The sequence below is a fragment of the Jaculus jaculus genome, chromosome 18 (genome assembly GCF_020740685.1).
Source record: "Jaculus jaculus isolate mJacJac1 chromosome 18, mJacJac1.mat.Y.cur, whole genome shotgun sequence".
Classification (NCBI taxonomy): Eukaryota; Metazoa; Chordata; class Mammalia; order Rodentia; family Dipodidae; genus Jaculus; species Jaculus jaculus.
Genome location: NC_059119.1, coordinates 8858421 through 8882773, shown reverse-complemented (window position 1 = coordinate 8882773; position 24353 = coordinate 8858421). Strand labels below are relative to the sequence as shown.

The following is a 24353-nucleotide window of genomic DNA, read 5'->3' as shown; positions in this document are numbered from 1 at the left end:
GCCCTTCCTCTGCATCTGACATGCTTTCATTGTTTGACCTAAATTTGGGATGATGGAGACTCATGGTGAAATTTATCATAGGCTATAATTTGAAATAAAAAGTATATCTTCCATAAATAAAGTTTAATGTGAAGTAAGGTAAAATCTAAATCTTACCAAAATTGAAAAATATGTGTAGAAAACCATATGTGAAGAGAGAAATGTTTGGTAGTAGAATGCCATTTGAACACCTAAGAAAGGAACACGCAGATGAGAATACTCATCTGATGATGTTGCTACAGTTGCTAGAACTCCAAAATTAATGTGGCAGGAGCAATTTAAGTAGATGACATATAAATCCACTTCATATCCAAGCTTAGATATATTTGAAGCATCGTATATCTAGTTATTTTAATTTCCTCTGCATGTCTTGACACTGAGGTAATCAAAACTCAAGGCACTACACATAACTCATCTTTTTAATCCACAAAGTGCTGTTGTTATACTAGCTAAAAATTTAAGATTATTTGCTCCAATGCCAGTATTGAAATGTCTCTGGAAAAAATTAAATTACATAGATTTATTTCAATTTTCTAAGTAATTGTTTTTTGCAGAAATTTTTTCAAAAGATATGTATATATAAGATGATAGTATTTAAATAAGTGATAACAGCTGGAGGGACCTAAGAAAGATCTGCTAATTCAATTAGCCCACCCATCTTCCAACCAAACACATATACACTACATTCTGGGAAAACTAACCCAGAAGGAGTTAATCTGATTATTTTATGCATAAAATCGGTGTGAGGCAAAGCACAACTCTAGAATGAGCCTTTTTTTTTTTTTAATTTATTTGAGAGCGACAGACACAGACAGAAAGACAGATAGAGGGAGAGAGAGAGAATGGGCGCGCCAGGGCTTCCAGCCTCTGCAAACGAACTCCAGACGCGTGCGCCCCCTTTGTGCATCTGGCTAACGTGGGACCTGGGGAACTGAGCCTCGAACCGGGGTCCTTAGGCTTCACAGGCAAGCGCTTTAGGCCACCTCTCCAGCCCTAGAATGAGCCTTTTGATTTCTATAGCTTTAGGTCAATCTCACTTCTCCTTATGTCTCCTTTGTCTCATCATAAATGGGGGATGTGGGGATGAGCGTATTCAGTGAATGAAGGGTTCAGGAATATAGAGTAGGAACAACTCATGCCCAGCACACCAGTACCACTGTCTCTTACAAGAAGACCAGTGCTCTTTAATTTCCAACCACATTCCTAAAATAGAATAAAAATATTTGTAAGAAAACCAGTGTCTCATAAATGGGAGGGAGCAGGAGGAGTTATCACTGCAAAGAAGTAAATATTGCAGAACATTGTTTTTGAACAAACGTCTCCTCTATCTGGTACAGCTCTTTTCAAGGAAGCCGAGTCAACATCGTGTTATCACGACAGCATTTACATGAAATATTGGAGGTAAAATCCATTCTCATTATTCATTTCAGAAGACAGGTAGCTTTTTTTTTTTTTTTTTTGAGGCAAGCCCAACAGACTTGCCTTTTTGTTTTTATGAGAGAGAGTGATAGCTGGAGCACGCCTGTGGGAGAGAACGCCAGGGCCTCTTGAACTCCAGACACGTGTGCCACTTTGTCTGCATATGCAACCTTGCATGTTTGTGACACCTTGTGCATCTGGCTTATGTGGGATCTGAAGAGTCAACCATGGGTTCTTGGGCTTCCCAGAGAATTGCCTTAACTGCTAAGCTTTCTCTTTAGCCCAAAATCTTTTGAAAAATGCAATAGTGATATTGAGACAGACTGTGTAGAATCTAAATCGCATAGAGTTTGCAGGGTTTTTTTTTCTTTTTTTTATTTCTTATTTTTTTTTCTGGCCAGAATCCCATTTTTATAAAGTTAAACTTTCTTCATCTTCTATACAGACACTACTGCCTTTCCCGTTTTTTGGTAGTTATATCATATAGGATGCTAGCCAGAACAAGGGGTCTATGGACCTCCTTCATGTCTTAACCTTTGTGTAGTTCCATCCCCACCATCCCAACCCCTGGCCTCCATGCCTTTTCCAACCCACATTCTTCTCTCCCATAACTTTTCAGGTAACTTCTCTCCTCTCTGTGCATTGCTTCTCTCTACTAATCTCAATCCAGTTTTATGCCCACATCCCTAGGGCTGACTGCTGTTTGAATTCTTCTGTTATTGAGCCCAACTAGGAACTGCAGATGAGAGAGTACATGCAGCATTTGTCTTTCTACACCTGCATAGCCTCACTTAGAATGATTCTTTTCTCTAACTCTATCCATTTACTTGTAAATTTAATTATTTCATTTCTCCTTACCGCTGAATAGAATTCCACTGTTGCATATGCCCCATGTCTTCGTTATCCATTCATCACATGATGGAGATCTGAGCTGGTTCCAGCTCTGAGCTATTGTGAACGTGGCAGCCATGATGGCTAAGTAAAAATCTCTGTTGTAAAGTGGTGTCTTTAGGGTATATGTCAAGAAGTGGCCTTTTGAACTGCATATTTGCTCCACCTGCTCTTGTCATCCAGCGACTTATTTTACTGTGCACTCTGTGGTTTCACTGCACTCCCAGGTTCTTCCGCCTTTCAGCATTAGCCTGCTCTAATTAATATCAGCTCCCATTAGTTCAGATTTTGTGGGTGGTCTCTTTATCTCTCTCTCTCTCTCTCTCTCTCTCTCTCTCTGTCTCTCATGAAGAAGTTCCCAGAGAAGAATGTATTAAATTATGCCATAGGATAACTATTATTTACTTACATGGAAAAAGTTATTTTAAAGCAAAAAGAAGGTGGTAATTTCGATGGCTGAACATATGGAGTGAGCTAAACTTCACAGTGAGTGATGACATTGCTTGGAGTTATTTTTGGTGTGTGTTTGTGTGTGTGTGTGTGTGTGTGTGTTATGGTGGTGGTGCATGTGTTTGTGTGTGTTCTGTTTACACAGCGTACGCACATGTGTGTATAGATGTTCACACCCCATCTGTACGTGGGCAGAGATGAGCAGGCTGTCAGGTGTACTCCTCTGTATCTCTATTATTTCCTTAACATGGACTGAGTCTCTCTCTCAGAAGGAGAAGATGCTGTTTTGTTGGTCACAAAGACTGGCCAGTAAAACCCCATTATTGTTCTGTCTCTGTCCCCACTCAGATTTGGCCTTACGATCATGCATGGTCACACCTGATTTTCATGTGGGTATTAGAGAGCAAACTCAGGTCATCATGCTTACATAGCATGTGCTCACACCTGCTGAGCCATCTCCACAGCCCTACCTTGAGTTTTTAGATACAAAGACATTTTTTTTTTTTTTAATAACCAGGGGAACTGGAGAAGGGGAAGGAATAGGATTAAAGCATTAACACATATTCATTAGTAAGTGGAACTTTCAAGATACAAGTTATAGCTGGGCATTCACTGTAATGAAGTGACTTACTAAACATAGTGGCCTGTAGGTAAAGGACCAGGCGAGCAGATTTGTAAGTGTAAGGGAATTTTGACTGCATCCTCAATGAGCCAAGATATTATCCAAAGTTTTAAGCAATCAGGAGAGGTATGATCATTTCTGCATTAGAAAATGTGTCAAGTTTGACTCTCCAGATCCCATGGAAGCCAGATGCCCAAAGGTGAGGCAAGCACAAGGTCTCACATGCCCACTAGGTGGCATAAGCATCTGGAGTTTGATTGCAGTGGCTAAGGCCCTGGCACACCAATTCTCTTTGTCTCCCTAAAAAAAAAATAAAAATAAAAATATGTTTAATGGGGGCCAGAGATATGGCTCAGACATAATTTGCTTGTCTCACAGGCATAGGGCCTTGAATTTAAATGCTCAACATTATATAAAAGCTCAGCATGGTATGATGCAATAAGGTAGAGAAATACTGAGGCAAATGTTGACTTCTGGCTTACACACCCATGTTAGCCCACACACATATACACAAACACACTATAAACATGCATGCTATGCAACAAATAGTGTTTTAGTGAGAAGAATGGTCTGTAGCAAACTGTACTTCCGTGATGGTTTATAATGACGGTCAACTTCACCTGACCTAGAATCTAGACTTGTCTGTGAGCAATTACTGAGATTAGGTTACTCTCTTTGTGTGCCTGTGCAGAGTTCTGGATTAGATTGAGGTGGAATGCCCACCTTCACATTGAGTGCTGGTGTTGCTGATTGTGTTAAAACAAAAGGGGGAGGGAGGGAGGGAGGGAGAGAGGGAGGGAGGGAGGGAGGGAGGGAGTAGGAAGTGAGAGAGAAAGAAGGCAGGAAGAGCAGGCTGAGCATCATTCCTCACACTCTGCTTCCTCACATTGGGCTGAATGTGACCACCTGCCTCGGGCTCCGTCCACCATGCCCTCCTTACCATGACAGACTGTAAACTGGAACAATAAACAGAAAAAAAAAAAAATCCTTTCTCCTTTAAACGGATTTTTATCAGGCATTTTGTCCCAGCAGTGAGAAGTTGACTAATGCAAATTGGAAGTTGGAAACAGAGCAGTCCTGTCAAAATAAAACAAGTCCTCATTTCAGGTGCTGGATAAACTAACTCACTAAACAGGCAATCGGTAGAGTCCAGAAAAATTCTGATACAGACTCCTCACAAACATAATCCAAGGTAGAAAAATGTTTCAGGAAACAAAGTAATTTATTTAACAACCTTTAGTTGTATGTGAAAAGGATTTAAGAATGGTTATTTAATTTAATTTATTTATTTATTTTCGAGGTAGGGTCTTGCTCTAGCCCTGACCTGGAATTTACCATGTACTGTCAGGTTGGCTTGGAACTCATGGAAATCCTCCTACCTCTGTCTCCTGATTAAAGGTGTATGCCACCATGCCTGGCTAGAGTGGCCATTTATTTATTTATTTATTTATTGTACCAGTGTAAGTGTATATAGCTAAAATGCCAGAAATGTGACATTAGGAAAAACATGCCTTAGGCCTTGACGAGTGTTTGTACATCTTCTGAATTGTGTCTGTTTTTAGATTTAAGCTAAATATCAGATAAATTGAGCAGGATAAAGCTTTCTCATAGAGTGCAGTGTTGAATCAGATAAATTAGAACTGCAGCTGAACTGAAAATGCTCTTACAAAATATACCCTGTCACATATCCATGACTCCATATTCCACTGTGGCCTCTTCACAGCGCTTTAAACATGGGCCTTACTGTGGAGGTGTAATTTCAGCACCGCCACATGTGTACATAGTTGTCCAATTTCCAGAGCAATGAAGCACCAGAGACCATTGTGTTTGCTGTGCACACAAAGGTACATTGTAAGCAAATAGGTTTATAAAACTCCAAAACTGAAATCAAAGGGTACTGTGCTGTGCTTATTTTCAAAGTTTGTGTGTGTTTCTTTAAAATTTAATGTGTTCCTCTATCACAAACGAGAAAAGAAAAGAATATCAACATAATATTTTAAGCAACTAATTTCAGCCTTGCCTTGCTTCCAATAATCAGTTGGAATAGAGACACTTAAGTAAGATGGAGTCTTTGGGCTGCTGGATGGAAAAGCATATCTTTTTATTTTAGTGGTTATACATGGTAAAATCAGAATCTTCTGTCCACATTCTATAAAGACAAGCATTCCCATTTTTTTTTTCCTGAATTTAAAAGATTTGTTTGTTCAGTTTTGAGACTTGGTCTCAAGAGTAGCAGGCTAGCCTTGAAATATCCATGTAGCCCAGAGTGCCCTTAATCTCCTCATCCTCCTACCTCTACTTCCTCGGCACTGTGACTCCAGATGTATGCCAGCAAGCTTAGTTTATTGGGGACCAAACCAGGGCTTCCTGCATGCCAGAAAGGCACTCTACCAACTGAGCCCTATCACCAGCCCCACAAAGTGCATTTATTTTACTCTCTATTTTTTACGTTCTCATTACTCCTGACTCTCTTACTCCTGGCCATCTGAAAGCATTGCTGTCTCGTGACTCTTTAAAAGAGCTTCAATTCCAACCTTCTCCCCAGTCTTACTTCCATCACCTTCATCACCTCAACCTGGCCTTTTCCTCTTAAGCACTGGTACTTTTCAAAGGTCTGCTCTGTCCTGTTCATATTGTCTTTTGATTCTCTCTCATCTGTACTATAGCCTTTCCCTCTGCTAACAGCCTCTGGTGGATAGTGAGTTTCAATCATTGCAGCCAGTTATTGGCTTAGATTGTTGTTTAAAAAAAAAAATCACCACTTTTTCTAGTAGACCCTACATTTTATTCCAGATTTCCATCCTTGAAGGCACATTTTATTTTGTTTTTTTTTTTTTTTTGGTTTTTGTTTTTTTTTTTTTTTTGGTTTTTGAGGTAGGGTCTCATTCTAGCTCAGGCTGACCTGGAATTCACTATGTAGCTTCAGGGTGGCCTTGAACTCATGGCGATCCTCCTACCTCTGCCTCCTTAGTGCTGGGATTAAAGACGAGCGCCACCCTGCCTGGCTTGACACATACCCCTCCCATAAGTCCAGGTGCCTTTGCAATGTCTCTCACGTCACATTTATCATGGCACTTACCCATAGCGGTTCTTTTTTAGATGTTGAATGTTTATTTAAAACTTCACTCAATCATTTTTCTAGTGCCACAGGCCAGCTTCATAAACTCACTTGTTCTAATGGGTTTCAGAAATGAGCAGGGTTAGAGAGTGAACAAACACTCCTCCTCCAGCTCACCCCTGAGGGAAAGGATGGTTTCAGTTAGACTGAGAGCTGAGGCATCCAAGCGAGCCAATGGGAACCCTGAACCATTAGTACTTTCCGCAGCTGAGGCATTTGGGCTAATTTCCCTGTGAGATTATGGGCTGTGTTAAGAAGGAAATAGGTGTGGCAAGTTTTCCATTGTGATGTTCCTAGTGTTCATGACAGAATCTGACAGACTTTACCACAAAATATCTTTTTTTTTTTCCAATATATAAAAAATTGAATAGAAAACAAATGACTAAAAAATGAATTCCAGTTGCACATCTGGTGTTACACTTTGTGGGTTTTTTTATGTTCCATTTTTTTTTTTTTTTATCTTCAAGGTAGGGGTTCCCTCTAGTCCAGGCTGGCTTGGAATTTACTATGTCGTCTCAGGGTGGCTTTGAACTAAGTGCAGTCCCTCCAATCTCGATCTCAGCCTCCTGAGTGCTGGGATTTAAGGTGTGTGCCGCCCTGCCTGGCTACTTTATGTTTTGTATTGAAAACAAAAACAAGTGGCTTCAAAGTTAACATGTGTAGTAGGATACTTGGCACTAAAAACCCTTCATCAAATCTGTCCTCTTTAATTCTCACGGACTTTCTAACTTTCTGACCCTGTAAAGTGTCCTCAATCATTTTAATGATTTTAATGATACTGCAATCATCCTCACCAATTCACATTTAAAATAAAACTGTATTATTCATCTTTCTGAGAAGAATAACATCATTTATTCTCAGGATACAAATAAGATATATTCACTATAGGTAACCTGACAAACTCACCCCCCAAAAGACAAAGCAAAGCAAAAGAACTTGGATTTCCACCACTCCGAGAGTCCTACCCACTCTTGTATGTATCCATCCGACTTTTTACTTCTAGTACAATCGATACTTGCGTTTTATATGTGGAAATGGCATGAGGCGTGCTGTTTTATAAATCATCATCACACTGTTGGAGGTTCACTTCCACATCTCTAAGCTTTGTTTTCCAGTCTTGGTAATGGCTGCCTGGCATTTCTGCAGTCATCTCTGACCTGTCTTCATCCTTCTTTAATTCGTTCTGAGTCTCGTGGGTGCCTCTTCATTACCTCTACCACTCACAGTTCAGGCTCCTTCTCACTCCAATAACTTCTTGCGGTCACCTCCTAAGTTTGCTGAGAAATTAATTTCTCTGAAGTGTAGTTCTGAGCAAATTGTTCAGACGTCAACACAACTCTTGAGATTCTTCCAAGGAAGTCACAGTCTGGCGCAGTCCTTTGTCCCCCGGGGTTCTTGATGGTGACGTGCTGTGCTTATATGTATTTGTCCTCTTTGTCTTCTCTTGGACTTTATGATTTCTCTGATCCCCACGTCCTCTCCAGCGAGGACTTCATTCAAATGTCTGCGTCCATGCAAGGCCTTCCTAAAGTTGTAAACCTCTGCCCTTGATATTTTTCTGATTATTTTTGCATTATTTTTTTCTTCTTAGCATTCCTGACTATCTCACAGACCATAACTTTTACTTATTTTACCTATTAATTCTCTAATTTCTCTGAATGGATTTGTTTGTTTGTTTGTTTTTGGTTTTTCGAGGTAGGGTTTCACACTAGCCCAGGCATCCCTGGAACTCACTCTGTAGTTTCAGGCTGACCTCAAACTCACAGCAGTCCTCCTACCACAGCCTCCCAAGTGCTAGGTTTAAAGGTGTGCACCACCATGTCTGCCTTTTTATTTTATTTTATTTTTTATTTTACTTTTTATTTTATTTATTTTATTTTTTGCACTTTACATTTCTTTATTGCCTAAATGTAATACTAACTCCATTAAGGTTAAAACTTTTTTTACCATTATCCTAAAACTAGCAGGAGTGCTTGATACATAAAGACATGTACTTGAAATACAGACTGAATTAATGCATAAATGAAATACTTTCAAGCTTTCAAATGCGTCAAAGCTCTAGTAGGGAACATTCACTTCATTGCCTAAGGGAATCCAAATGTCCAGTTAAAATTACTGCTTTTTTTTTTTTTTTCTGAAGCTTTCCTTGGCATTTATGTTGATCTCTCTACTCTTTAGAGACTGTTTTTGTTCTTATGGTATTTCTATATTGTACACTGAATTGAAGTATAGTTATATATGGTCCTTCCTATTGAGTAATACATAAGCTTCCTAATTGTGGACACCCATTATCTTTGAAACTCTTCTAGTCCATTCACAATGACATGACATGTGATAAATAGTTTTATATTAGTTAAGTTATTGCCAAAGCCAGTAATGAATTATTGTCAAAAGCAAAAGGAAATTAGACTTTTACCATTTGCCTAGTTGTTAAAGAAGAATATACCTAATCTTAAGAAGAAACACGCTATCTGTAGCATGCTATTTCAACAAACACAGTGTTTTACAAAAGATGTCTCTATGTAAGCATTCTACATTTTTACAGATTATTAGTGCTGCGCTTGCTTTGGCGGCAAGGCCCAAAAGTCAGATGGTCAAAAACACCATGGAGATGTATAAGCGCACGTGGGAGAATTCCATCCATGTTCTCACAGAAGCTGTGGACGATATCACACGCATTGATGACTTCCTTGCTGTCTCTGGTGAGTTTGTTATCATTTAATTTATGCACTTGCTGTTGTTGCAGTTTGGAACAGGGTCTCTGAGTATAGTTCTTTTTTTTCAACATGAAGGAGTCTTTCAAAGATGGGCTTTTTGGAAGCAGACTGTACAATAAGTAACACTTAAGGTGCAGTTGTTGGTCTTCTGTGGGATGATGCAACGGGTGCTCTTCAATCTCTACCATTCCACACCTCTCACTGTGTATTGAAAAGTTTTCATATTCACAGGGGAAAATATCATGGAAAATAGGAGGTAGCAGTCTTATACCTTCCCAGCCTTTAATAAACCTGTTTGACTAAAACCCCACCCTGGGATACATTTTGATAGCTCTTCATTTTCCTACATTTGCTTCCCAACAAAAGTTGTTTTCTGCTCGTGGAAAAAATATGTACACACATACACCTAGATTGGAAAACATTTCGTTGATTTGAGATGCACCATAGTAATTGGCTCCCAGGATGGGTATCTGATAGTGCTGATCTCAAGATTCAAAGAAACAAGGCTAAACATTTAACTGTGCCAGTAGCAGATGGGCTCCAGACTCCATGTGAAGCCCAGATGCTTCTCTCACACAGGTTACAATGGGATCCCACAGGGCAGCAAACGCTCTCAGACAGCCGTACTCCCAGAAGCATGACTCAGGCTTTGTTTTCCACTGTTGTCAGAGCAAATAGCTACCTATTTCCCAATCCATCTCATTACCTTAATAGGATACTCTCCTTACAATGAACCACATCATATCCTCTTTTCTTTTACTTCTCTTCACTTATAAGTAGGGATTTTCTTAGAATATGATAATTTTATTTTTTTGAATAAAACACAAATTCTTGTGCATATCCAATATTTCTTTGAAAGATTTCTGTTGGATTTCCATCACATCTCTTGAGTTCAGCATTATTGTATATGAATACTGTTGCATCCAGTACAGTTATTCCAGAAATTTAATGTATTTTAATGTTGCATTAATTATAAAAAAGTATGGTAATTATATTTAAATTTCTTTATTGAGCTAATAGCTTGTAAATTATATATATATATGAAAATATGAATAACCCCTGATTTCACTACTGATAACTAACATTTGATATATGATTTTTATTCCATTTTCCATTTTTCTATATGGATATTTATGTCTTCAATTTTTTTGTGCCATATCATATATGCATTTGTAAATAATTAACCTTTTTACACAGTATTTGCCTGAATATTTCTGCATCTTATAGATTCCTCAAGTACTCATCGATATCATTAATTAATTAATATCATTAATTAATTAATATCATTAGTATCATTAATATCATCTCTTTCTGTTAACATCTCATTAATTTTAGTTATACACCATGCTATGTAACTTCTAATTTTGCCTATTAGTTATCTCAAAATAGATTTGCATTGTAAATTGAATCAATTTCTTATGCTGGGCTGTTTGTTCACAATTTTACTGTTAAATGCTATCCTATTCTTCTTCTTTTGGGTAGTAAGCAAGAGGGAATTATTCACACTATTGCAATGCAAGACAACTTAGGAAAGCACTATATATTTTTTATTAGTTATGTACACAGTGTATACAGTCAAGTTGGTACCATCCTTAGCCTCCTCCCTGTCCTCTCCCCTCTGCTAAGACCCTGCTCATTGGGGAATATGGCTCATGCATTGTGGGGTTATCCTTCAGTTATGTGGAGGAGGAAATGTCTCTGTGTATCTTGACCCAACAAGTGGCTCTGACATTCTTTCTGCCCCTCTTCTGAAAATTTCCCTGAACCATGTTGAGTTCATTTTAGGTCTGCTTCAGTGATGAAGTCTTGGGAGCTTCCGAATCTCTGGATATCTGGTTTGATAAGAGTTGAGTGTTCTCTGTGTCTATCTCCTTCACTCTTGAGCTGGTACCAGGTTCACCAAGAAAGCATCACTCTTACTCATTTCCCCAATTATTCTTAGTTTCAAATGGGGCCCTTTTGAGGTGTGATGGGCTCATTTTCTCCTTAGAATCTGCATCCATCTGAAAAAGAAAAGCAAATTTCCCAATGGAGAGTGAAGTTAGTGTCATATAAATGGGTTAGCCATTGTTATTTTAGAGAAAATTTAATATGTGTAGGCGCTTTTGTAGCCCATAATTGGTGGGAGCTTGGTAATGGAGAGCGGGCTCCTTTTGGATATGGTTCTGACATGATTCATAGCTCCAGCTATGGGTTCCATTCCACTGAGCATATCAGTTAGCCAATTCAAGAGCAGTTGGTTTACCGCCATGGCTATGCCCTGCTATTGTACTTGTGTGAGCATCACATCAGGTTATTTGATGCTGAGTAGTTTGGACCATGAGTTGCTTGGACAGATATTGGTCACTTTACCCCAGTCGCTCATGTAGCACCTTCTGGCACTAGATGAGCTAACTGTCTGGGGACTGATTCTCTTCCAGCTATGTCACTCCATGTTTTGTACCAACAGAATATGGAGTCTTCAGCAGTAGGGTCTTACCACTAATCTTTGGGGAACCATCAAGTACTCTGACAGAAATCTGTCTTCTTTTGGGAAATCTTGTAGTTCTCTCTGATCAAGAGCTTATTTGGATGATAGTCACATGCTAGTAGTAGGAGGTAGAGGTCAGCACCCAAGAATAGAAGGAAGAAAAAGATAAGTAATATAAAAGAGATAGAGAGAAGAGGGAGAGAGAGAGAGAGAAGAAAAAAAAAAAAGAAATAGGAGAAGATTAAGGTCAGTCTTCATCATACCCTCTCCAGGGCCTTGTGATTCAGGTATTCCCTTTAAGGGCCTGGTGAAGGTTCAACCATTTGGTCTGTCTTTTTGCATGTAGAATTTTATGGTACCATTATCATTTGGGTCCAGTTTTGTGTCCCCCATACCCACCCTTACTCTCCCTTCCCTTCTACCCACCCTATTGTCTGGTCCTCAAAATACTTGTTAGGTATTTTGGCATCTTGGGTAGATTCAGATTAGGAGCTATAGATGAATGAGACCACATGGTGATAATCTTTCTGTGATTGGGTGAGTTAGGAGAGCAGTATTAAAAATATCCTTTTGCTTCAGCCTCCTAAAGCTGGGACTGTGTCACTATATTCAAGAATAAGAGGAAACTCTCATGAAAGTTTCTTAAAATCAGGTTGGTGGCTTATGCATATAATTCTGGATTGTCAATAACAGTGAGTGAGGCAGAAAGATATGAGTTAGAGGCTAGTCTGGGGTAAATAGCGAGTATGCCTCAAAAAAAAATCAACTGAGAAACAAACAAAACAAAAACAACAAAGAAAATTAATAAAATTTTCATATGTGAAAACTTTTATAATCATATAACTAGTTATTTGACATAGTTGGTTTTATGTCCATTAGCCCTACCAGTCCGGATACATGGGCAATGGTACCAAATCACTAACATTACTTAGAATTATCAGTACAAGATGTATTCCATTATTGTTTTTAAGTGCTTTGCAGCCAGCACACCCCAAACTCCCCACATCCAGGGTGGATTGATGACACTGTCCTGGTTTGGGATGTTCCAGTTGGCATCCCCAGATTCTGTTGTCCTGTGCTTACAGTTGTGTTGGAGAGAATTAACATTATACAACACCACCATTGGATCTGCAAGTTTAATTTATGGAGGAGAAAAATCTTTCTCAGATGGTTTCCATCAGAGTTTTTCTTACTTCTTACTGGTCAGAACATGGTTCTTAATCCATATCTGGACCAATCAATGGAAAATGGAGTCCAATTTCCATGATGGTTTTAGAATGCTGGAATGGTTCAAGACTGAGAGCAAGTGGAGTAGTCGTCCAAATGTGTAGTATTTGTGGATTTCTGTGGCCCACTTACTCCCACTGAGGCAAGTATGGAGATGTCTTAGCAATGCATAGAAGGTGCTCTGGTGAGTTGAAATAGACATCTTCTAGTAAACTCCAGGGTTTAGAGCCCTCATCTTCAACCATTATGACAAGTCACTTACATACAAGCAAAATAAGAGTTTTTTTTTTTTTTTGTTTTTTTTTTTTTTTTTTTTTTTTTTGTCTGAGAAGAGGAAATGACTGCAAAGGCAACCAATTTGGTCCAAATAATGTTTTCCACAAACACTGAATGTCTTCTATGTTGGGTTTCTGTCAACTTGAAATGTATTAGTTTAGACTGGATTCCAGTGATTCTTCTTGCAACTTCATTTTCAACATCTGTTCCCATAGAATACTCTCAATGAAATAAATGAGGAAGAATCTAGCTGCTCTTATGCGTCATTTTTGTACTTGGATAGATACCACGATTACAAAGGCTCAGAGTAAGCAAAAGATACATAGGGTTTACCCATAACTAATCATTTTTCATGAAGTTATGATGCAAATTGTTACCACCTGGAAGCTCGTGTGTGGGTAAGGGGGGATTGCAGATTTCTTAGAAGTTACTGCTGTGTTCAACTATGAAGAATTTCACATCTATTCTTTGAGGCTGATCTTTAACAGTAAAAATGTTGTTTGTATTCAGACCTTAATTCATTTTTTTTTTTTGCCAGACAGACCATCTGACAAATTAGTTCACAGAGGATTTGAATTATGAATAACCTAGAGACTTACAACTATTTTTACAGTTTTTTTTAAAGACTTCACTCTTTCCTGAGATTTCTTTTCAATAGTAAATGTTACTATTTAATTCTTTAAAATGTTTTTTCAAGGTGGGGTCTCTCTGGACCCCAGGCTGATCAGAAATGCTGTCTGTAGTCTCAGGGTGTCCTCAAACTCACAGGATCCTCCTACCTCAACCTCCCAAATGCTGGGATTAAAAACATATGCCACCATACCTGGATTCTTTTTACTTTTTGGCAGAATGCTAAAAAGTAGCTTTGGAAAAGTTACCCATGCTCTCCCATATTAGTTGTATAAAGTCGTTTATTCTTAGAACGTCAAATGCCCACATCATAAATTAAAAATTAAAATCTAGTGAGAAAATTCTTTGACTCTAAACTTTTATTTCATTTTAGTTTAAGTAGTAATCATATGTGCCAAAATGTTCACTTATAGTTGCATTTTAGATATAATTTATCCTGTATAAACTATACGTGTTGAAATGCTGGAATTGTAATAACAAGTGGTTTTTGTTTGTCCATTGCAGTCCTAAATATAGAAATATCACTAATGAGTTTAAAATCATCTCATACTCGACTGGAGAGATGGCTTAGTGGTTAAAGGCACTTGATTGCAAAGCCAAAAGACTCAGGTTTGAGTCCCCAGAATAATGTTAGTGTCTTCTTGGTTGAAGTTTTCCAAATGAATTTTTCCCCAATTCTGTTTCATTGCTGACAACAGGACTTGTTCCTCACAATATTCACTCTATGCTTTTGCCTTCCTGGAATATGTATATTCCAGAAGGAGACATTTCTGAAGACTCTTCCAGCACACCAGGGTCTGTTCTATTTATAAAGAGGGGAAGGGATGGCATGAGTTTTGTAAAATATTTTTATTTATTTGAAAGAATAGAGAAAGAGAGAGAGAGAGAGAGAGAGAGAGAGAGAGAGAGAGGGAAAGAGAAAGGGAATGGGCATGCCAGTACCTCTTGGCACTACAGGTGAACTCCAGATGCATGTGCCACTTTGTCGGTTTGTAGCCATCAAGCTTTGTAAGCAAGTGCCTTTAATCACTGTGCCTCCCCAGGCCTCAGAAGAATTTTGATAAACTCTGTATAATTAGCTGCCCTAATGCCTAAATTCCCATGATAGGACTTATACATGTAGGAAAAATATAACACTCAAGATCTGTGCTTGAGATGAAAATTTCAAAGAGGACCTAGTGAATGCATCTGCCTTTTGCATTACATATGGAATACACGACTCATTGTGATCTACAAGCAGCGATGGGAGAGGAGTGCCTGTGGCCCTAAGAACAACTCCACGATCACTGAGAACTGACCAAATGTGTGACTTTGTGAAGATACAATCTTTCTCTTACTCTTTCACTCATTAAATATTGATTACCAAACAGTAAGTGCTAACCCCTATGAAAGATACTGCAGATTGAACAAATTAGTATAAGATAGCGGAAGAGATAGCTTGCAAGAGAACTGTAATAGCGAGGTCACAGGACAGCAGAAGCACACAAGGAATGGGGGAAACCACCAAAGTAGCTCAGAGGATTTTCAAGCAGAGTTATCCACTTATTGATTAGAACTGATAAGTCTGTTTTCTTATTGCAAAATGTGCTCTTCCAAATAACACCCTGCTGACTTAGGAAACATAATATTGTAATGTAATAATTATGCAATGATGTAATAAATTTCCTACATATTTTGAGCCTTCAAAAATACTGTGAAAGTAGGAGAATCATTTGGGAAGATTCTGGCAGCTCCATTCTAAAGATAGGAGCTTTGAACAAGAGTGGCAGTAGAAAATATTACATGTAATATATACTTATAATTTACATTAATTTCACATACATTTCCATTAATATTGAACCTATTCATAAATGAAATTTTTGCTAATTAATGAAATCAGTGCATGAAGTGCTTTAATATAGATGAGCACTATTAATTGTGAACTTTTTAATTACAGCCTACAAAATGAATTTTGATAGAAATGAGTAGAATATTCCCCATGTGTAAGTCAGTGTCCTGAGGAATGAAAGAGGAAACAGAAAAGGAGAGAACACAAGTTTTTCTTCCAGAGAATGCCCACTCTGATGCATACAAGTTAGAATCTAAAAGGATGACCACAGTCTTAGAAACACAAGCCAATATGGTGAAGGCTACTGTGGTGACAGACTCTTAGAACCATATCTGAAATAAAGCTTTTAGACTGAATTGCTGAATCCAATCTTGAAGAAATTAGAAAAGTATATAAATAAAGAAAACATGTGAAAGTGCCCATGTGGCTTGAGGGAGAGTGAGCCAGACAGTTTGTCAGAAACACAGTAGATTCCTGAACTTTTATTTTTAATAAGAGTACCACCTAAAACTTTAAAATGGTAACGACATGGGCTTTATTAGGTTTAGATCAATAATTCCACATGTCAGAGCCATTATTCTTGAAGAAAGTGATGGGATGTAGTGTTAAATACAGTTTTTAGAATAAAAAAAAAGAAAGAAAAAGAAAAAGAAAAAGCAAGCCAATATGCTATCTGATACAAACCATGTAATGTGAGACAGATGTTCCCTAGTTTTTATAAACTCTCATTTACAAAATAAATAAATAGATAAAGCATATGCCTGTCCCATGGAGGTACAATACTAGGAATATGAAGGGTGCCTTGATTAAGGGGTGCTAACTCAGAATGAATCACCGGGGTTTCCTTTATAAAGACTAGAAGTTCTAGCTTTCCATGGTAATTCAGAGATGACTTAAAGGAAGCGTTATCCACCCCACTGGCTAAAATCGAGAGTCTTGTCACAGTTATAATGATCCCCCTCTGACCCCTGGATTATTTTTCATCTGCTGGCATTTGTCTCAATGAGCCTTCTTCAGACTTCAAAGACACTGTGCATGCAGAATTACATAAGTCATGGTGTAAGACAGGGAAGAAAGCCTGTATTCAAAAATGATTGAATAGGCTCTCCCAAAGTAATCCATTACTTCTCTATTGGTAATTAGGTTTTGAATTACTGGCTGTACGTACATGACTGAAAAGTAGTTTGGGCATGTGAACTGGAATTTATCACACATAATTTCGTGTACTAACAGTCAAGTTCATTTGAGATACTCTCATTTGAGTGAACAATAGGTTCCTTGTAAGACTTTTGTTTGAATATTATAGATTAGATCTGTAGAGAGTCATAATTTGAAGTCCTTTTTGGACTTTGTCAACATCAATCAGATGAATACCTTTAATGTTACTTTAAGGTAGAGTGGGCACAATCACCAAAAAATCTTAAATAGCATTAAGAGCTTGCATTATAGACTTGTAGAACAAAATGATATATCATTTCTAAATTTCAGGTGTACTCGCTTTTTACTAATGATCTTGATGCTAAACTGTATTTTTCATAACATATTTGCTTAAAATGATTAAATAAGTAGGTAATATTATGAATAAGTTGTGTGATGTGCAGTAGCCAGGTATATTGATGAAGACTTTCAACAAAAAAAAAAAATCAAAGTGACTTCAATAATTTCTTTTAAAAACATTTTAATTAATGTATTTATTTGACAGGTGAAAAAGATGGGAGGAAAGGAGAAAGAGAGAGAGAGACAGAGAGAGAGAGAGAAAGCAAGAGAGAGAGAGAGAATAGGCATGCCAAGGACTCCAGCTATTGCAAACGATCTCCAGACACATGTGCCACCTTGTGCATCTGTATTACATGGGTCCTGGGGAATTGAACCTGGGTCCTTTGGCCTTGCAAGCAAGTGCCATAACCTCCAAGCCATTTCTCCAGCCCAAGTCTAATAATTTCATGTGTTTTAGTTATTTCTGGATATTGTTTCAACTTGAAGCAGATGAGTTTGGATTGTAAAGCACATGAAATATAATCAGTGCAATGTGCATAATAAAAATTCTCACCTACAGCTGAGAAGATAGCTCAGATGAGGATGTGAATCAATCCCCAGTATGCATGTAAAAATGTTGGCTGTGGTGGTGCACACCTATCATACCAGTGACAGGGAGATAGAGACTGGAGGATTCCCGGGACTTGGTTTCTTGCCAGTCTATACTAATAGGTGAGTTCCAAGCTAATGAGAGTCCCTGTCTCAAGGTGCGTGGCATTCTGAGGGGGACACCTGAAATTGTCCTCCAGCCTCTGCACACTTCTGCACATACAGCAACTGTCCCCCCAGTATGCCCACACATATACAGAAACATGCACACACACACGCACACACACGCACACTATTCATATAAGGTATCCTGTAAAACATTGTATAGACTGGATAAAGAATTGCAAGGAATGTTTCTCCTTACCACACAATCCTCTACCCAAACCTGGGACCATGACATGTTTCTAGGCATTTTGTTGGTCACAGGTTTCATCTAGAGGCAAACCTGAACGTGACCAGGGCAGTGTTTACTACCTGCTTTTCAGAGGGCTTCTCTGGACCTAGAAAACAGTGTCCCTTTTGATAACCATATCAGCACACAAAAAAGATCTGAAGAGGGAGATGCATGTACCCAAGTTCTGAAGATGATACTGACATAGATTCAGTAACTCGCAAAGACTCCTGGAGGAGTTTAGTGAATACAAACCTTTCCTTGTAGAGGTTTTGGAGCCTCTGCCATGAAAATCTACGTATGCATTTGGAAAATGCAAGAAAAAAATTGTATTATCCTAAAAATTTAAAGTAATAGTCATAGCAAAATGACTCATTAATGATAATGCATAATTTAAAAGGGATGATAGAATACATGTTAAATCGTGTTCTTACCACAAAAAAAAAAAATAAATGATTAAGGCAATACCCATATCACTTAGCTTAACGTAGCCATTCCACAATGGGTATGTATTTCAAAACAGGCAAACATCATGTGGCATACTGTAAATATGCTTTACTTTTCAATAAGTAATTTAAAAGGAAATAAGAATAATAATATTCACATAAATTGTATATAATACCTACCAAAATGTCATCACTGAAGTTGGCTCATAAGTCAGACATCAAGATAGAAGACTTAAAATATGATGACAATCAGGAATGCAGAAGAAATCTGGAAGGAATTAAGTACTTTTTAGGACAGATGGTTCTGCTATTTACAGATATTAAATAAATAAATATATATATGGGAAATTTTATATATATTTACCCATCATATATATACATATATATATGAAATAATGAACATGTTTAAAGTGACCTCCTTCAAAATGTTAATACTTTTATTGTTTATTCATCCATGTGCTCATTTATTTAACAAATGCTTGGTGAGCACCTGCAAGATAGGAGTTGTGCTCAAAGTTTCTAAAGATAGAACAGTCAATATAATAGAGAAAAATTGAAAAAAAAATCACTATTCCATCATAGTGCATATTATGTATGGCTGGAAAATGAAAATGATATTTAACTCAGCTGGTAAAGTACTTGCTAAGCATGCACAAAGTGTTAAATTCAATCACCAACAGTGTGTAAATTGGACAGAGTCACACTAGCCAATAATCCCTGGACTTCAGAGGTGGAGGCAGGAAGATCAGATGATCAAGGTCATGCTTATCTATGTAGAGAGCTCAGACTCCCCTGAGGTACAGGAGACTCAGTTTCAAAATAAAAATAAATAAATGAATAATGAATAAACAATCTTGAATAATGTATCTAGGAAATATTTTGGAGGAGCTTTGTTATAATTATAACTAGGTATTAAAAAGATGAATCTTGTTAAAGGGACATCTTTGTTAAACCTCTCCCAATAGTATTTTACAGCTTACCAAAATAATTCAAGTATTATTTTCACAACTGTGCTTTTAATTATCAGTTATCAAAAAAGGCAATTATTAGATGAGATAAGCCAAAGAAGAACTCTTATACACTGCTCTGGGAATGTAATTCTTTTTAAAATGTCTTAGATAAGCTAAAATAGATATATTTGGTACATGGGCTATTTTGCCACAAAATTCTAGAGAAGATTGTTTACACATTTATTAAAAATTTATAATATGTGATCATTATTATTTATTTCCAAGGAGAATGCATAGAGATATTAATAAAAAGCAGCCAACTTATTTGCATAGATAAACTTATTTCTGATGTTAGTTACATGAACAGATTTTAGAAAGCAATGTTGAGAGCTCAGTGTGGACAGCAGGATACCATAAGTGCTGAACAAACCAAGTAACTGAATCACCTTGGACCAGTGCAGATGGATGTGGGAAGAGTTCAGTTTTGTCTGCAATACTTTGCATATTACCTCTAAACCAATCTAAGGAAAACTAGTATCCAGCATTACTGAGGCTGCTAAACAATTTTATGTATTCTTTTAATATGTAAAGGCAGGTAGCCTGGATGCTTATGTGCCTGGAAGACATAGTGCTTACCCAGGCCAACCTATATCAGCAGCTGACTCTCAACAACTGTGATCATCTGAAATACCTATGCTTGGTCATTTATTCCACTAACAAAGTGTGGTGGCAACTATCTGTAAACCCAGCACTTTGGAGGTAGAGGCAGGAGGATGCAAAGCTCAAGGTCATCCTTATGTGGCTACATAACCCGGGTTACATGAGACTCTATCTCATGAAACAATAAGTAAAAGAAAATTGTTCATAAAGATAAAATAGATTAATTAAAAGAAACCCAAATTTTATCACTCAGGATGGTCTAACCTTGAAAATAATATGTGATGAAGGTTAGGCCATTTTCACCATGGATTGTTGGATGAGGGTAGGGAAAAATTTGACTACATTTTTAAAAGATATTTTAAATTCAGTTTTACTTTATTTATTAGAAAGAGAGAGAAAGAAAGAGGGAGGAGAGAGAGAGAGAGAGAAAGAGAATGAGACAGAGAGAGAAAGAGAGAGAGAGAGAGAGAGAGAGAGAGAGAGAGAGAGAGAGAGAGCGCATGCCAGGGCCTCCAACCACTGCAAATGTACTCCAGATGCATGCAGCACCATGTGCATCCGGCTTTAGTGGTTACTGGGGAATCAAACCTGGGTCCTTAAGCTTTGCAGGCAAGTGATATAGCCATCTGTCCGGCTCCTGATTGGCTATATTCTTAAAAATATTTTTGTAACATTTCAGGTCATTAATAAAGTATTTGAGCATGGAAAAGACTTCACTTTTGCCACAATGCTTTCTTCCATTGTATTTGTTATTCTGTGAATGATTGATGTCCCTTGTGTAGCCTTTCCAGGGATTTTACTAGTTTCCTTCTACGAAAGATTTCATGTAAACTCCGGCTTGTGATAAGCAAATCTACAAGGCAGACGTTCCCTTCTGTTGGGCTAGGAGGTCCAGAGCATCCAAGTTATCAGAATGTCCCTCAGGAAACTGGGTGGGCTTACTCTTGCATGTGTGAAAACTCAGAGTTGCATTGGGGATTTTCTCCCAGGAGTATGGCAACAAGATTTCAATGCTGTTCTTTGCTTCAGTGTTCACAGAGAGCTTGACAGCAAATAATGTGGTAATGAATGCCCTTGAAGCAGAGTCCAATTAACACTTTGGAATTGACAAGTTAATCATTTATTATGTCAATAAACAAATTATAGTTTTGCTCAAGAGATGTGATGGGAAATGAGGACCAGTGTACTCACACACATGAGACCCATAGTAAAATGGAGAGGCTAGCCCTCACATAAAAATTACAGTATGGCAAAAATAGATTATGTCCAAAAAAAAAAAAGGCTATTTTTTCTATCAGTAATGTAGTTGTATGATAGGCAGTCTTTGAAATTCACCATTTTCTGTTACCTGAATTTCTGGTCACCCTTTCATCACATTTAATACTTACTAGCTCATTACAGTTAAAATAGGTGAAAAGTGTAACCATGTTTCATTCACCTCTACAGTGATTAGAAATGTTTGCTAATATCAGTTTTCTGTCTGGCTGTCTTTGGCTGTTTTTAAAATCTGTAATTGGCAGGAATTTATAAATAACTGGACGCTTGTTTTTTCATTTTTGGTGTGTGTGTGCCTTGCCCACCACTGTGTTCATGAGGATACTGTTAATGATCTTTCAGCAGCATCTTTTGTCTCCCTCAACCTGCTCACTATAGTTTCTCTGCAATTACATATGTTTGTGCCACAAGGTCTAGCTAGCTTCATGTGGGTTGTGAGGATCTGAACTCAGGTACTAAGGCTTGCATGGAATGTGCTTTTCCATCTCCCCAGCTTCCAGGCTTTTTTTTTTGTTTGTTTATTTCTCTCACAGATTTTTAGTTTTGAATCCATTGCTTTGCACTATTGTTATGTGATAACTGCAGAACAGTATTATTAATACCAATAAAATTGGTAATTTCAAATAGATAGAACTTAATTATAACATAATTTTGAAATATTCTACACCAAGTGGCACTCAACTCTCACCTGGCCTTTATCATTTTAACCAAATCCAGAAACTTTTAGATCTAAGTAGAATTCAGTTTGTTATATATAACTTTAATATTTTACATGGGAATGTATTTTGGAAGGACTGTGTAGCTTTGCTGGGAAGAAAACCTGACAAAAAGAAATTTCTGAGATGAGAGGTTTCACTTCATGTTTACAGTTTCAAGGGGAAGCTGGCTCACTTCATCCCATCTCCACAGGGGAGAGAGAACATTAAGGAGGATCTGGCTCTAAACACTCAAGTAAAGGTTAAGGCTCCTCAACCACTCCCAGGAACACACCTCCTCCCACAAGGCTCCACTTCACTTAGGCTCCATCAGTTTAGGATTTAGTAGCCAGGTTAATCAATGACACCTGGAGCTAGGGAGCGGTCATTTACATTCAAAGCACCATAAGATGAAACACATTGGTGGTGTCTTTAATATATCAAATATTCTAAATAATACCATAGCAACATTAAAGTTCTATATCATCATTTAATATTTTTTGAAATTTATATTCACCACCCTGATGGTGATTTACATGCTTATGAACCTATAATAAAGTTATACCAATACTCTTACTTAACTATAAGGGAAAGTTCATGACTCGAGTCTTTCTTCTTAAACTGGGTCATAAAATCTAGTTGTTTAAAATTCCATAAGAAGTTTTTGACCATTATTTTAAGCTAACATGATATCCAAAGATTATAAAACTGTACTATGGAACAATGGTAGCATCTAGAATATTAAATCAATTTTACTTTTATTAGCTTATATCTATTATAGTAGTAAAATATGATGACTGTATGAATTAATGATACTTTATTAAAATATGATGTATATTTTACTGTGTTTCACTAGTCTATGATAGTAATATCAATATTTTATGGTTCTAATATCTGTTCTGTGGTATGGACATATATGCATACACATAATTGTTTTGCTTTCATGCCACTTGCATGGATTTTTATCTATTTTTATCTTCTGCTTTCCCTGATCAAGTATGCCTACTAATGTATGGAACCACTTATTCCAAGTCATCTAGTGGGTACTTATTCATTTATTGTTCTAGTTAGAATGAATTTGACTAGTGTCATTATGGTAAATTACTAAACTAATAAAATTCTATATGATAACAAATAACCAATGTCACTGATTTTAGGTATGTTCTAGTCAGGCCCACCTTCTATCCTCTGTTAACAATTGCATTTATTCTGAAATTATTCCCATTTTTTTCGCTAATTTTAAATGTGGAGGTTATGTTTACACTATAATTCTGAGGTATTCTATTGAGACCTTCCTGAATAAACCTGTATTGAATTCTTAAGATCACCTTTCAGTTTATTGATCATTTGCTTGTCATTTCAAAGCATTAAAAATTCAAGTGCTTTTCTTCATATATCATTGGTTAAATAGCAAGGCAGAAGTTGTGGGACCCCTGAAAACATCATATAACAGTGAAGCATGAAGCCAGTGAAAGAGAGGCAACCGGCCACCGAGGGTTTGTGCCTGACAGTTTGTTTTGAGCACACTGTAGGACTTCACAGTGTGTGGTATGCAGCAGATGCCTAATAAACTTAGATTAACTGAATTTATTATACAAAAATAAACTTATTTCTATAGAAATAACCTCTAGTCATGAGTAAGGGCAGAATTTACTGTTTATATTTCGAAGCCTTCAAACACAGGATTACTAGAAATCAAGAAAATGTATTTGATATTGTAGGCAGGCTGTAAAGATTCCACATAGCAATGCAAAGCGATATTCTTGTTGGCAACGTAATGACTTTCAAACCAAGGGCTCCCCTAGCTACATAATTGCACAGGAAAATCAAATTCTTTTCACCTGAGTAAAAGATGAAGCATATTTCCTACTGTGTGAGAGGCTTATATGCCAAGATCTTTATTTCCTAATATGAAATCTGATGTATTTTAAATTTGATCCTGTAATTCACTGAAATTAATTTTCTTCTGCTTAATTAGACACTAATAAGTAATGCAAAATATGGGATTTATAAGTGTTTCAAACATTGTATGACATGAGCCTAAATAATTTGGCTTGATGGAACAAGAGAAAACTATAATGTGCCTGGGGACAAAATAGGCACAAAATGAAAATCTTGTAGTTTTGCCACACTCATCATGTGAGCTGGCTGAGCATCACTGATT

General features: G+C 37.4%; 1 protein-coding gene across 1 annotated transcript in view; it reads left to right on the top strand.

The window, feature by feature from the left end:
• The window catches only part of Ctnna3 (catenin alpha 3), a 1402587-nt gene that overhangs the window by 962063 nt on the left and 416171 nt on the right, over positions 1 to 24353 (top strand). The window contains exon 11 of the mRNA XM_045137244.1: positions 9085 to 9241. Within this exon, the coding sequence (XP_044993179.1) occupies positions 9085 to 9241 (157 nt within the window). The remainder of the gene's footprint in view (positions 1 to 9084; positions 9242 to 24353) is intronic.